The sequence below is a fragment of the Gossypium hirsutum genome, chromosome A11 (assembly GCF_007990345.1).
Source record: "Gossypium hirsutum isolate 1008001.06 chromosome A11, Gossypium_hirsutum_v2.1, whole genome shotgun sequence".
Taxonomy (NCBI): Eukaryota; Viridiplantae; Streptophyta; class Magnoliopsida; order Malvales; family Malvaceae; genus Gossypium; species Gossypium hirsutum.
The window spans coordinates 117,360,607-117,373,250 of NC_053434.1; the positions used below are offsets into that span (position 1 = coordinate 117,360,607).

At 29.7% G+C, this 12,644-nt stretch overlaps 1 protein-coding gene across 2 annotated transcripts; it reads right to left on the reverse strand.

Annotated features, from left to right (window-relative positions):
* Positions 1 to 1,379: 1,379 nt before the first annotated feature.
* On the reverse strand, positions 1,380 to 9,789 carry LOC121209421 (probable leucine-rich repeat receptor-like serine/threonine-protein kinase At3g14840). Of its 2 annotated transcripts, XM_041080056.1 has the most exons (24): positions 9,440 to 9,789; positions 9,180 to 9,351; positions 6,720 to 6,791; positions 6,538 to 6,609; positions 6,330 to 6,401; positions 6,149 to 6,220; positions 5,969 to 6,040; positions 5,744 to 5,818; positions 5,563 to 5,634; positions 5,374 to 5,454; positions 5,203 to 5,274; positions 5,038 to 5,109; positions 4,898 to 4,963; positions 4,564 to 4,623; positions 4,431 to 4,466; positions 4,311 to 4,357; positions 3,856 to 4,232; positions 3,512 to 3,710; positions 3,246 to 3,392; positions 2,941 to 3,059; positions 2,646 to 2,856; positions 2,296 to 2,533; positions 2,064 to 2,214; positions 1,380 to 1,992 (listed from the first exon to the last, which is right to left on the reverse strand). In XM_041080056.1, the coding sequence occupies exons 1-24, from the start codon at positions 9,528 to 9,530 to the stop codon at positions 1,588 to 1,590; spliced, it is 3,051 nt and encodes a 1,016-aa protein (XP_040935990.1). In that variant the 5' UTR covers positions 9,531 to 9,789; the 3' UTR covers positions 1,380 to 1,587. The 2 variants fall into 2 exon arrangements, with proteins under 2 accessions (XP_040935990.1, XP_040935991.1); XM_041080057.1 differs by lacking the exons at positions 6,538 to 6,609; positions 6,720 to 6,791; positions 9,180 to 9,351; positions 9,440 to 9,789 and having other exon boundaries at positions 6,149 to 6,194; positions 6,330 to 6,353.
* Positions 9,790 to 12,644: the final 2,855 nt, after the last annotated feature.

The following is a 12,644-nucleotide window of genomic DNA, read 5'->3' on the forward strand; positions in this document are numbered from 1 at the left end:
ATTTAATTCTAGTGCATGATTTAATTCCACCGACTCAAGTGAAAGGACAGGGATAGGGACCTTTGACAAAAAGCTAGTTGAGACAAATGACCTGACAACTTTATAGCAGGAAGACGGTGAGTAGCCAACTGTTATAATAATTCTAGACAAGCACATGGGTCAGTAATTTAACAATTTGGTATCTTCCACGACTAAGGTCTAAATCAAATCAAATTAAATTTTAGAAAATATATTTCATATAATATTTTAAATTTTTTATAATTTTTTAAAGGGATCAATTTATACATTCTCAAAACTATCAAAAATTTAGAAAATATTCACATTAATTTAATTTATTATTCAAGTTAATTAACTAAAAATTCAAAAGGAAATTCAAATTTTTAGAAACAAATCAAATTTTTATCACCAACAGTAGCAAAATTATATTTCTTAAATATTCCTATAATGATGAATACTTCTTCTTTTCTATCAATCAAAATCTAGCTCCTTATTTTTTTTTTTTACTTCTATCTATATATATTTAAACAAAAATATTTTTAATTAAAAATTAAATGTATTCATATATCAATTCCAATGAAATTTCAATAAAAATATTTTGCCTACACCAACCTAATTTGAATTAAAGACTTTTATTTATTTATTTAAAATACAGAATACTCTCAAAAAATTTTAAATGTCATTTTTTGTATTTAATATTTTTATATTTTATTTTTATTCGATAAAGTTAGCATCTATATACTTATATATATAAAAGGTCACCGTGGACACCTACTCATGCTCCTTTTTTCTTTTTCATTTTACAAGATTATTTGAATTTAAATTTAAATATAATTTAATTTCTATATTTTATAATGCTATTAATTACTTCAAATAATGAATATAATTAAATTTTTGGTCACTACATAGTCTCATCGACACCAACATGACTCAAAAGAGTAGAAAGGTTTTGGATTTCCCAGTTACCTGAGGCATCCTTTCTAGGATGTTATATATTAATGTAATTGAACCCACCGGGCATTTCAACATCTTCAACATTTCCTGTTCAAGAACCAAAAGCCTCGGTTTTTTTGAACAAGGTTGAAGTTTGATAATAAGAAAAGTTAAAAAAAGATAAATATTAAAATTATATATAAATTGTAATTTAATGTGTAATTGTATACATGAATTTTGATCTAATGTGTAATTATACACGTAGAACCCTAATTGTGGTTCAAATGTATATTTAAATTTTAAATTTTGATTTAATCATAGGCACATTTTAAAAAAATAAATACATCAATTTATTTTTATATTGGATAAATATAATTATTCATGAATGCAATATATAAACATAAAATGATTTTAATCAATAATTGTGTAAATAATTTACCAGAACTATATCAAATCAAAATTTTATGTATAAAATTGTATAAAATCAAAATACACATTTAATATAGTTGACTTATAATTTTAGTATTTCGAATGTCAAAATTATTGAATGTGACTTTTGGTTTTTGACTGAATCAAATGTGCTAATTAAGCCTCGGTTTCAAAGGAATACAAATTTTCTGGGGAAAAACCAAACAAGAGAATTATACAAATTTTTTTCTAATTTGTGGATTCTCTATTCTGCCAATATCCAGAAGTCAAACTAACTGGATAAAGATCAGCAGCAGATGTAGAAGAATTGGTCCATGGCCCATCAGCTAACATACTCCTTGTTTGGCTAACATTTGTATCATCTTCTTCAAGTTTCTGATACAACTTTTTCATAATCTCTGCACTCATTTGACGATTAGAAGAAATGCTTGAATCAGTGAGGTATTCCTGAACTTCAGCCCTGCCTTCAAGCATGCTCACTACCGAAGACATTAAAGGCCTAGCTGAAGAAGTGGGATTTGTGCACAATAGTGCAATGTTGATCATTGCCATCACTTCATCTATGTTGCAATCTGAGCCAATCCTTGTATCAACTAATTCCAACAAGCTCCCATTCTCCTTCAAAACATGAGCCTATAAAACACACAAAATTTAATTGCCACATTCAAATTCCTAATGGAAGAAAGAATGAGAACTTAATTTACCCATTCAAGGAGAATGAAAGGTTCTTGCTTTGGGCGGCTTCTAGTGTTGCACCTCCCACTAACAATTTCGAGAGCCACTATCCCAAAACTATAAACATCCGCTTTCTCTGTCAAATGGCCATGCAATGCATACTCAGGAGCCATATAGCCACTGCAAATTTAACATCATCAATTAAATACAGCTTCTTATAGGTTGACATCAATTTGAGAATGAATCTGAAAAGAGACTTACTAAGTTCCTGCAACTCGGGTACTAATGTGGGTATTATCTTCTTCATCAAGCTTGGCCAAACCGAAGTCGGATATTTTAGGGTTTAGATTCTTATCAAGCAACACATTAGTGGCCTTTATGTCTCTATGCACAATCTTCAACCTTGATTCCTCATGGAGGTAAGCTAACCCTCTAGCTATACCAATGCAGATCTTCATTCTTGTTGGCCAGTCTAATGTCAACTGAGATTCTTGTGGCCCTTTTCATTACCAAAATAAAAAGGAGTAGCTCAGATACACAAATACACAAACACATTTTCACATACTTCACATTCATGTTAGAACAAATAGACATTTGTATGGGGTTTGTACCAAATAATGCCCGAGCAAGGCTGTTGTTTTCCAGGTACTCGTAAATAAGCATCAATTGATTTCCTTCAATGCAACATCCGTACAACTTTACAAGATGAGGGTGTTGTAGAGCTGAAATCATGCCAATCTCGGTCACAAACTCACGGTTTCCCTGTTTCGATCGAGCTGATAGCTGCTTCACAGCAATCACTGTGCCGTCTGCTAGAGTACCCTGCGTTTGAAATGAAAAAGAAGACAATGATTACCAGGTTCTATAATGAACAATTTACCTACAGGAAGTGTTGCATATGATTACCTTGTAAACGGGACCAAAACCACCTTCTCCGATCTTATTAGAAGCATGAAAATCGTTTGTAGCAGCTTTAATTTGCCTTAAGGTAAAGGAAGTTGTCTGCAACTCTATACCTTTTAGATCTGTGGAACATGTTAATCCTATTATAAGGGATGGCAGGGTTTAAATTGCAATCACAAACGTGTTTTTAGTCGCATAACATATCAATTGTGACGAATATCAATATAAAAAAGAACGGAAAACCGTAAAATAAAGACGTTGCGCGACTAGTGTATGCAACAGAGTACAATGATATTCTGCCTAAATACCTTGTTCCAAAGTTCTCTTCTGTCTTAAACAGCCCTTCCACCAAAGGATGCCTAAAATCAGCAAAGCAGCAAACATTGCTCCGCCCACAATACCGACCACTGCAGCTGTCGCAATACCACCGTCGCTTTCTGATGGAGGTTTATAAGCTGTTTGGAAACATTTTCTTATAGCAATTAGTAGCAAAGATGACATGAAAATCTTTGTTGGAAGCATTATATATAGGTGTGCTATAACAAAAAAAGAGTCAGTTGCATTGAAAACTTACTAGGATCTAAAATAGATATTGCTGAGATAAGAGGACCGTAAATGCTTCTCTCCGGTATAGAAGTTGTCCCTTTCCCGGCCCACTGGAAACGGATCTCCAAAGTGCTATCCGTTACATTTACAGTAAAGTTTTTTACTTTTGGTATGCCTGCCCCTCCAGCTTCTTCTTCAATATTGAAATCCTTCAGCTCCTGCTTTCCCTGCAATTATTATCCCTTCCATTTAACACTACTTTCCATGTAAGCACATGTTGTAAATCAATATTTGTGTATGTATATATATAAATTTCGACACTCTTAACAGAATCAGGATAACATACTAGCAAGAATGATACTAAAAATATACCTGAATGTAAACATCAAATATGCGTCTCCCCAAGCTGCTATAATTTCGATCATTAGTGAACTGAATCTCAGCGAAATGGAGGTTTACTGTGTAAGTTGCATTGGCGAGACAAAATGCATAGTATGTCAAAGAGCTAGGCGCAAGCCTTGCACTTTCGTAGAGTTGTTTTTCATCGCCATCGACAGAAACTTGTCTATTATCCAAAACTAAGATGTCGTCGGGGCGGTCATCGCTTAGAAAAATTCCGGTGCTGCTAAATGCCCAGTTGGTACTTCGGTAAAATGTCGAAGGCCCGGCTCCATCGTAATCGGCTTCATAAGTGGTGTCATTAACAGTTATTTCTCTCCCTCCACAGTTTATATGAACAAAGTGCAAAGCTGAGGAAATAACAATCAACAACAGTTTGAACAAAATAATTGAGTTATATTATTAGTGCATCAAATATAAATACTTACGTTCTGATGTGCAGGTAATTTGGCTTGTCAAACATGGAACAATTCCCCTGATAAAACAATTATAAAGTTAGATGAAAGATAAAGACTTAGTTTAATGATTGTTGTTGTCTTAATACTTACGTGTTTTTGACTCTTGCAATGCTTGAGAACAAGTTCCTACAGGTCGATAATGGAGGAAAAATTATAACAAAAAAATTATTGATATTCTATAAGAAAGATCCAGTAATGAAGTTGGATGAGGAAGTTGTCGTACACGCTATTTTGTCGGCAATCTGATACACTTGTGTTTGTGAAGTTGTTATAAGAAAGATCCCTGCATTCAGAATATTATTTTCAATATCTACAGGAGCAACTCACTGATTAATCCTTTTTTATTTTTATGTTCACTAAGAAAATAAATGCCGGCCACAAGTTATAAAATTATTCTATACTCAACAAGAGATCAAATCCTTGATTACTAATTAATGTAAGAGAGTAAATAAATAGTAATTAACTATCTCTGTGCAATAATTTTGATTTTGGTTAATCAAACTTGTTAAGCATATAATCAATGGGATTGAGCATTTAAATAAGAAAGAGAATCTTACACTTTTTCTCTTGTTTCGAGTATCCATTGAGGGACTGATCCATTAAAATTGTTTCCATTTAAGAACCTAATAAAATCCAAATGAGTATATAAACAAAGAAAATGCAATTTACACACTACAACTAAAAGCCATATCCTTACATATTATCGAAATCATCAAGATTAGAAAGCTCATCTGGAATTTTTCCACTAAGTCTATTAAAGCTGAGATCTCTGCAAGAAAATTTGTAAAACGGGTATTAAACCACACATAAGTCTACAATCAAACTGAACTTGAACCTCTCAAAAGAAAGTGTAATTACTTACAATATCTTTATGGATGTAAATGTCCCAAAAGAAACAGGTATCTCTCCAATGAGATTGCAACTCCTCAACATCCTATAATTCAATCACAAAATAATTCCATTATTTTTTTAGAACTCCATAGTATCTAATAACATCAAAAAATCTTTGCTTTATTTCAGAGTTCATGCTTACAATCTATCCAATTTAGGCAAAGCGGCATCGATGAGCAATTGTGAAAAAGTTGTATCAGCTCCATTCAAGTCACTAATTATTCTGTAAAACAATATCAAGAACCATATACAAACATGATTAAGAAATTAAGTTGTGTTTATTTTTATGTAATGAATATTGTCACGACCTTTTAAGGTCGTTGGAGCTTACATGTATTTTAAGTTTTCTAAAGTAGCATTAATGGATGGAATTGGCCCACTCAAACCACTTGCCTCTATATATCTGTCATTAGGAAAGATGAATTCATTTAATTGATTAATAAAATAAAAATATTTCTAATGAAAATATAGATTTACAAAATGCATCAAAATCTTATAATTACAATTCTCACATCTCTTCAAGATTTGTCCAATTTCGGAATATGAAGTCAGGAATCTGTCCTGTAAAGTTGTTGTCACTAATCCGACTGTTGAGAGAACAAAATTATCATAACTATATCATATAAAATATATTAAAAATTCCAAATGATATGTATAATAAGAACTTTATTTGAAGATATATTCAGACATGAGATATATAAAATATTCATTTGTATATGGAAATTAGAATTGCTTACAATTGCTTCAATGAAGTCAGGCTAGCAAACATTTCAGGTATTTCACCAGTAAAATTGTTGGAACTAAGATGCCTGAAGAAACCAGTAAATAGATATTAAATAATTTATATAATAAAAATACCGCATGTAATGAAATGAAATTCAGATTGAATTAAAAAGAAACAAAAAAGTCTCTCTTACAATCGCTCAATTTTGGGTAGATTCCCTAGTGCTGCAGGCAAAGTTCCTGAAAGACGATTGTTCTCAAGGACTCTACACAATGATGTTTCAATAAATAAATTTAATTATCCACTAGACATTCATTAAAAAATGGAAAAAATTTATATAAAACTATAAAAGAAATTGCTATAATATAACTCACAAGCTGGTAAGATTTTTGAGATTTGCTAGCTCTCTTGGGATTGAACCTGTTAATCGATTTCCAAGAAGTGAACTGGAATACAACAAATCTTTTGCATTTAGCAGCATTTACATATACATGCGTACATATTGTAGTTACGAGAAATTATTCCATAACAATGAAAGATATATACATACAACCATGAAAGAGAAAGTAGGAGAAAACATACATGCTGACGAGTCGGGTAGCAGAACCCCATTCGGAAGGAATGGTGCCACTAAGATAGTTGCGAGTTAGGTCACTGTAATAGTAGTTTTAAAACAACAAATTAGTAGATATATATAGTTGATGAAAAACAAATAATCTTCATTTATATATATCATAATAGAGGAACACTTGAAATGTGCTTACATTTCTTGCAAGAAAGGGAGACTTGTCAAGTTTAGTGGGAGAGTACCAGCGAGATTTTGTGCCTTAAGTAATCTGATACAAAAACTAAGTTAGGGGTCTGTTGCTAAAATCTATAATAAAAAAATTCACATTCAGAATCAATATCTGTTTGGTCTAGTAGTAAAAACCCGGTAATCAGAAGTCATACCTTTTTAACATTTTAACCTTGTTTAAAATAGTAAACTGAAGAATTAATTATTGGATTGGTTTTAATAAATATTTTAAGAAATTAAAATATTTTAATATAAAAAAGATTTGAGATTCTTTTGAAAGTAAAAAAAAAAATCTTAAGCATTTTTTTATTTAGTTAAGGATTAAAAAGATTTAAATTAAAATTTTTAAATTCTAAGAGATTAAAAAAATAATAACTTTATTTAAGTAATGGAGCGAAGATCCAACCTACTTCTACACTGGATCCCAAGCAAAAAGGAAAAATCTAAATAATTAAGCTATTAAAAGAACATTTATATTAGTCAGAGAATAAAAAAGCGAGTATGTATATATATAGATATATATATATATATACACACATATGTTGGTTATTATTTGAATAATATTATTTTGAATTAATAAAATAAAATTATATTGTATATCGAATATAAATATAATACAAATATTTTAATTATGATTTTTAATTTTATTATTATTAAAAATTATCAATTTAAAATATATCATTTTTAATATAATATAAATATTCTAATTATAATTCGAACATTTTTCTTATTATATTTAAATTGTTAAATAAATTAATATATATAAATTATGTTCAACATTTCAATTAATGTATTAAAAAAACCAATTACAATAAGTATAAATATATTATTTAAATAAAATATTAAATACATAAAATCATATGCTACGACTGTGACGTTCAAAATTTTTAGAATTAGGCCATTGCTTGATTTAGTAAAGTTATTAGTTTCTCAATTTATTTAATTTATATGATCTAATTAAATAAATAAAAATAAAAAAATTAATTCAAACAATATATATTGAATCTTAAGTCAATCAATTTAATATTATTATCTAAATAAATAATTTAATCGATTGAATTGATCTATTTAATTTGATTCAAACAACTAGTGTATATATATTAACAATAAAGTAAAAGGTTAAAATTGAATACTATCTTGTTAAGGCATTTTTCAAAAGAGAGAGACATTGGCCGCCAACAAAAGGTTGGACCGACATGCGATGGTCGATTCCATTGAATAGGCAGCAGTGGCTCTTAAATTAATTGTACTACCTTCTCATCCACTTGCCACTCCTGTCAGCTCATTTCATGGACTTTGATTTGACATTTATTGCATTAAAAATTGAATAATAAAATAATTTTAATACTTTATTTACCTATAAAATCATTAAAGATTGTAATTATATAGAATTGGTTGTTGTTAATTTATTAATCACATCACATCACAACCAAACCTATTGGCATTTTTTAAAAGAATTAGATAAAATTGTGCAAGCAAGTAGCTCTCATAAATTCATTATCCAGTCAAAGATAAAGTAAGTCATAATTTGACAGCTTTATATTGAGCCCCCAAAAATTAAAAGCTTTATGTAGTATATAAATAAATTAATTAAGCTATTATTTAACATTTAACATTTATATATGTTTTTAAAATTTAAAAGTCGTCATAACCCATTCTAAAAAAGGAAATCTTGAACAAAGACAAAAGATTTAATTGAGGTTGCTAACCAAAATTATACATATAGTCTGACAACCTCTTTTAACCCTAAAACATATTAACAAGATCTATTGAATAACAAATTATATGCAGTTACTCGTTTTTTTATAAAATTTGAGATTTAATCTCTTTATTTAGAAATTAAAAATTTAATCTTCTTATTTTTTAATTTGAAAATTTGTAATCTAATTATTATAGTTTTTGCCATATGGTAAACATAAACTAAAAAATATAAATTATATTTGAGAGATTACTACGTGGCATTACTAGATTGACTAGAAATAGGGACATAGTTAGAGAGATAGTTAGGGAGATTGGTAGGTGTCCCAACCTCTTAAAATGAAAAAAAATTTATTTAAGTCTTTTAATTTTTTTAAAATTAAATTTCGGCCTTCTCTAAAAAAAATTTCTAGGTTCATCTCTGGCTAAAATGTCACAGTAGCACAAACAAATGGTGCTAGTGTAGAAGGACTAACCTAATTGATGAAATACATGTTCAGGGATCAACTAAGTTCAAAAAAGTTTTAAGGACCAACTAAGTACAAATGGACAATTTCAAAGACCAAATTATATATCTCTATCTGATATTTGTATAAAGCGTCTCTCACTTTTAGTAAACTTTAGATCAGATACTTAATAAAATTATATATAATCCATGAAAGATCTATCAATAGTTTGGTCACAACTCAATGATGGATAAATTTTCATTATAATATATATATATACTTACATGTGAATGACATGGCAGGTAGTGTTATTGTTGAAGGAGCAATCACAAGTAACATTATTATCATAATAACGTGTGGATTGGTTCAACCAAGTATCACCTTGATCGCATGGATTAATATCAAAGTTCCAGTCTGTCTTCCCCAATGTTTTACCAATACTTCTCAAAGCTTCCACTATAACAAAAGAAAAAAGGTACTGAAATTTATTAAAAGAAATAATTAAGCAAATTAAGCTTCTTTCTAGAGTAATATTATGAATTACCTTCATCATTTGGAAGTGTAGCTCCATTTGTAAGAGTTGTGAGGCAACACACTATGAATATTGAAGCAAAAAGGAGTCGATGAATGAACATGTTGGAGGATTTTTGGAGAGGGATACTAGAGCTCCTTTTTGCTTGATTTGAATGAACAAAAAATGGATTGAAAGATTGGGTTTTTCATAAAGATATTAGACCATGAAATTTTGGGAAGTTTCTTTGAAAATGAATCAAAAAGCAAGAGGAAGAAAATCATCCGGCCGCCTATGGAGAAAAATGGAAAAAGAGAGGTAGAGTGGACACTTTAGTTTGAGATATGAAAAATGTTCAATTATTGTACTGTTTCTGGATGTTTTGTATGACTTTGCAAATGAAAATACTTTATTATATTAGCAAGTTGTTAAAATATCTTGCATGGGAGGTCCCATACTTGTACGTTGAAGCGGAAAATGTTTATTCAGAAAAAAAAAACTAAATATTTATGAATAGGGTCAAAATTTAATTTGAGAAATAATTACATGCTCATATTCAATTTGAGTTGACTATTTTTTTAATATTTGATATAATATTAGAAAAAATTAATTTCATAAGAAAGGTTGAAATACTGTCTGTATATAAACAAATTTTCTTTCAAGTATTTTTAAATTAATTTTAAATTGGAGCTTGTTGTTACTTCATGTTGTTTATTTGCTGAAATATAAAACTATAATGAAAGTACTTGATTATAGTAGTCACTAGGGCTTGGTATTGAGAAAAATCGTGCAAATAAAATAAAAATAACACAGAGATTTATTTACACAGTTCGATTTTCTTATGTTTGCGAAGTCTAGTTTAGTGAGTAATTTCGTTATCTTTAAACACGGATACAACAAATGATTCACACTCCATCACTCCCCAAGTATAGAGATCTCATATTTGTACCAAAAAACTAGAATACTAACTCCAAATCCCCTTCGAGAACTTGGGCATCAAACACCCTCAATAATCTTTACAATATAATTTACTCTCTCTCATAAAACTGTTATTTAATGAATAGATTCGAATACACTCAATAAATTTTTATACAAAATTTATACAAAATCCACGATGTCCAAAGCACGGTAGAAAATGAATCCAAAATAAAATCAGATTTATTCCTCAATCTTTTGAACTAGTATTTAACAAAAGAGGGCAATGATATGATAAATGACCTAATTAATATCAGGGTGATACCTTGAGAATGTCTATTGACTTGCAAAAGTTTTACATTCCAACTTGCTATTATACATATATATATATATATATGAATAGTAACTGAAATATTGTTACCTTCAAAAAAAAATTGAAATATTTTTATAATATATTATTTGATAGTGCAGAAATAGTTGACTTGTCTTTCGGTTGTGTCTGGAAGAGATTTTTTCCATTTAGGAGAGCTAAGCTCTACTTGAATTATCAATAAATTAATTTCAATTAGTTGGCTTTAAAATATAAATATCATTAAAAAATAAAATTATTTTTTAATATTTAATAATTATAGGACCTTATTTATACTTGAAGGATTAAGCAGCTTGGTAGGCCCAATCTTGAATAAGGAAATTTTAACTTTTGTGTAGGCACGATCTGGATTTAATTTGTATTTATTAATTAAATTTATTTTACTTAAGTTTAAATCTAAAAATATAAAAATTAAAAAAATATATATGTTTTGAAATTTTCATATATGAATAGTGAATTTTGGTTGATAGGCTGGGTGAAAAATTAAACCATATAATAAATATATTAATAAAAAATAATAGATAAACAATAAATGGTGTTTTGATTGAATGGTAATATAAAAATCTAAAAAAATTTAAAGAGACATGATTTTTTTTTTAAAATTAAACAGATGAGTTTAAATCTTATTATATGTATTTATTTTTCTATATAAAATATATAAAATGATAAAAATATTCTAAATATAATACAGTTTATTTTATAAAGTGACATCAATTTAATAAGAGGTTTTATAATAAGTATAGATTTGAAAAGGAAGAATTACATACAATAAGAACAAAAATAAATTAGTTTAATAAGTTTTTATGTTCTTTTGTAATCGATAATTTAAATTTGTTTAATTCAATCATTAGACGTATTTAAAAGTTGATTAATTGTTGGAACAAAAGTCCAAAATTTAGGAGAGTAATAAGCCCAAAACATGACCCAATTAATAGCCCAACACTCAAACATGCCCTATGTACAGGCCAATTTTGGGCCCTAAACCAAACAACCCACAAACCCAACATGACCCATTCACACTAAAGCCCGTCAAACCCAAAATACCACCAGCCCAATAACTAAAGTAACCCAACATCAAAAGAAACAAAAAAATAAAAAAAACCCTAGCCCCATACTCTGCTACGCACACCTCTGACAACTTGGCCATTGCCCATGCCGTCTGAAGTCACCTCCACCGTTTGCCCATCTCCTGCAATCGGACAAGACAGAAATCATATAAAAATAAAATGTAAAGGGTTATAAAACCCGAATGAAAGGTTGTAAAGGGGGGTCTTTTTTTTCTGTTTTTTTCTTTTTCTTATTTTCGGCAGTTTAAAAACAAAGAAGCAGAGAATACAGATTAGTTTTTAGGAGCAACAATAGATCAGTATTGAATATTATCAAAACACCAAGATCAAAGGATTAAAAGCTTAAAAAACCCTAAGGTGATTTCTTTTTTTTTTCTTTCTATTTTAAATTCGGTTTTAAGTTTTTTTTAACCTATACATATATTAAAACATAAAAGAAAATACAAAAAAATAAAAAATATAAAAAAATATAAATTTTTACCTTTTCCGGCCACCGCACGCAGTGGCCGGCGCCGGCGAGCCTCCGGTGGCCGTCCGGTGACCGACCCCCTGGCCGGATTCCCCTTCCCCCCTCCCTTCTCTCTCCCTTCTCTCTTTCCTCTCTCTTCCTTTTTTCTTTCCCTCTCCCCAAATGATTTTTTTTGGTTATTTTAGGCCTTATATAGCCCTCCAAAATGACGTCGTTTTGGGGGCTACACTTAAGCCCCAAAACGTCGTCGTTTTGACCATGCCCGACCCATCTGACCCGACCAGCCAGGAGGATCCGCGTGTTTTGTTTGAATGGGTTATTTATGTGCGCGGTCCTTCCGCTTTTTCAGGGTTTTGCAATTAAGTCATTTTTCTTGTTTCCAATTTGGCCCCATAATTTCTCGCGCTTTTCGATTTA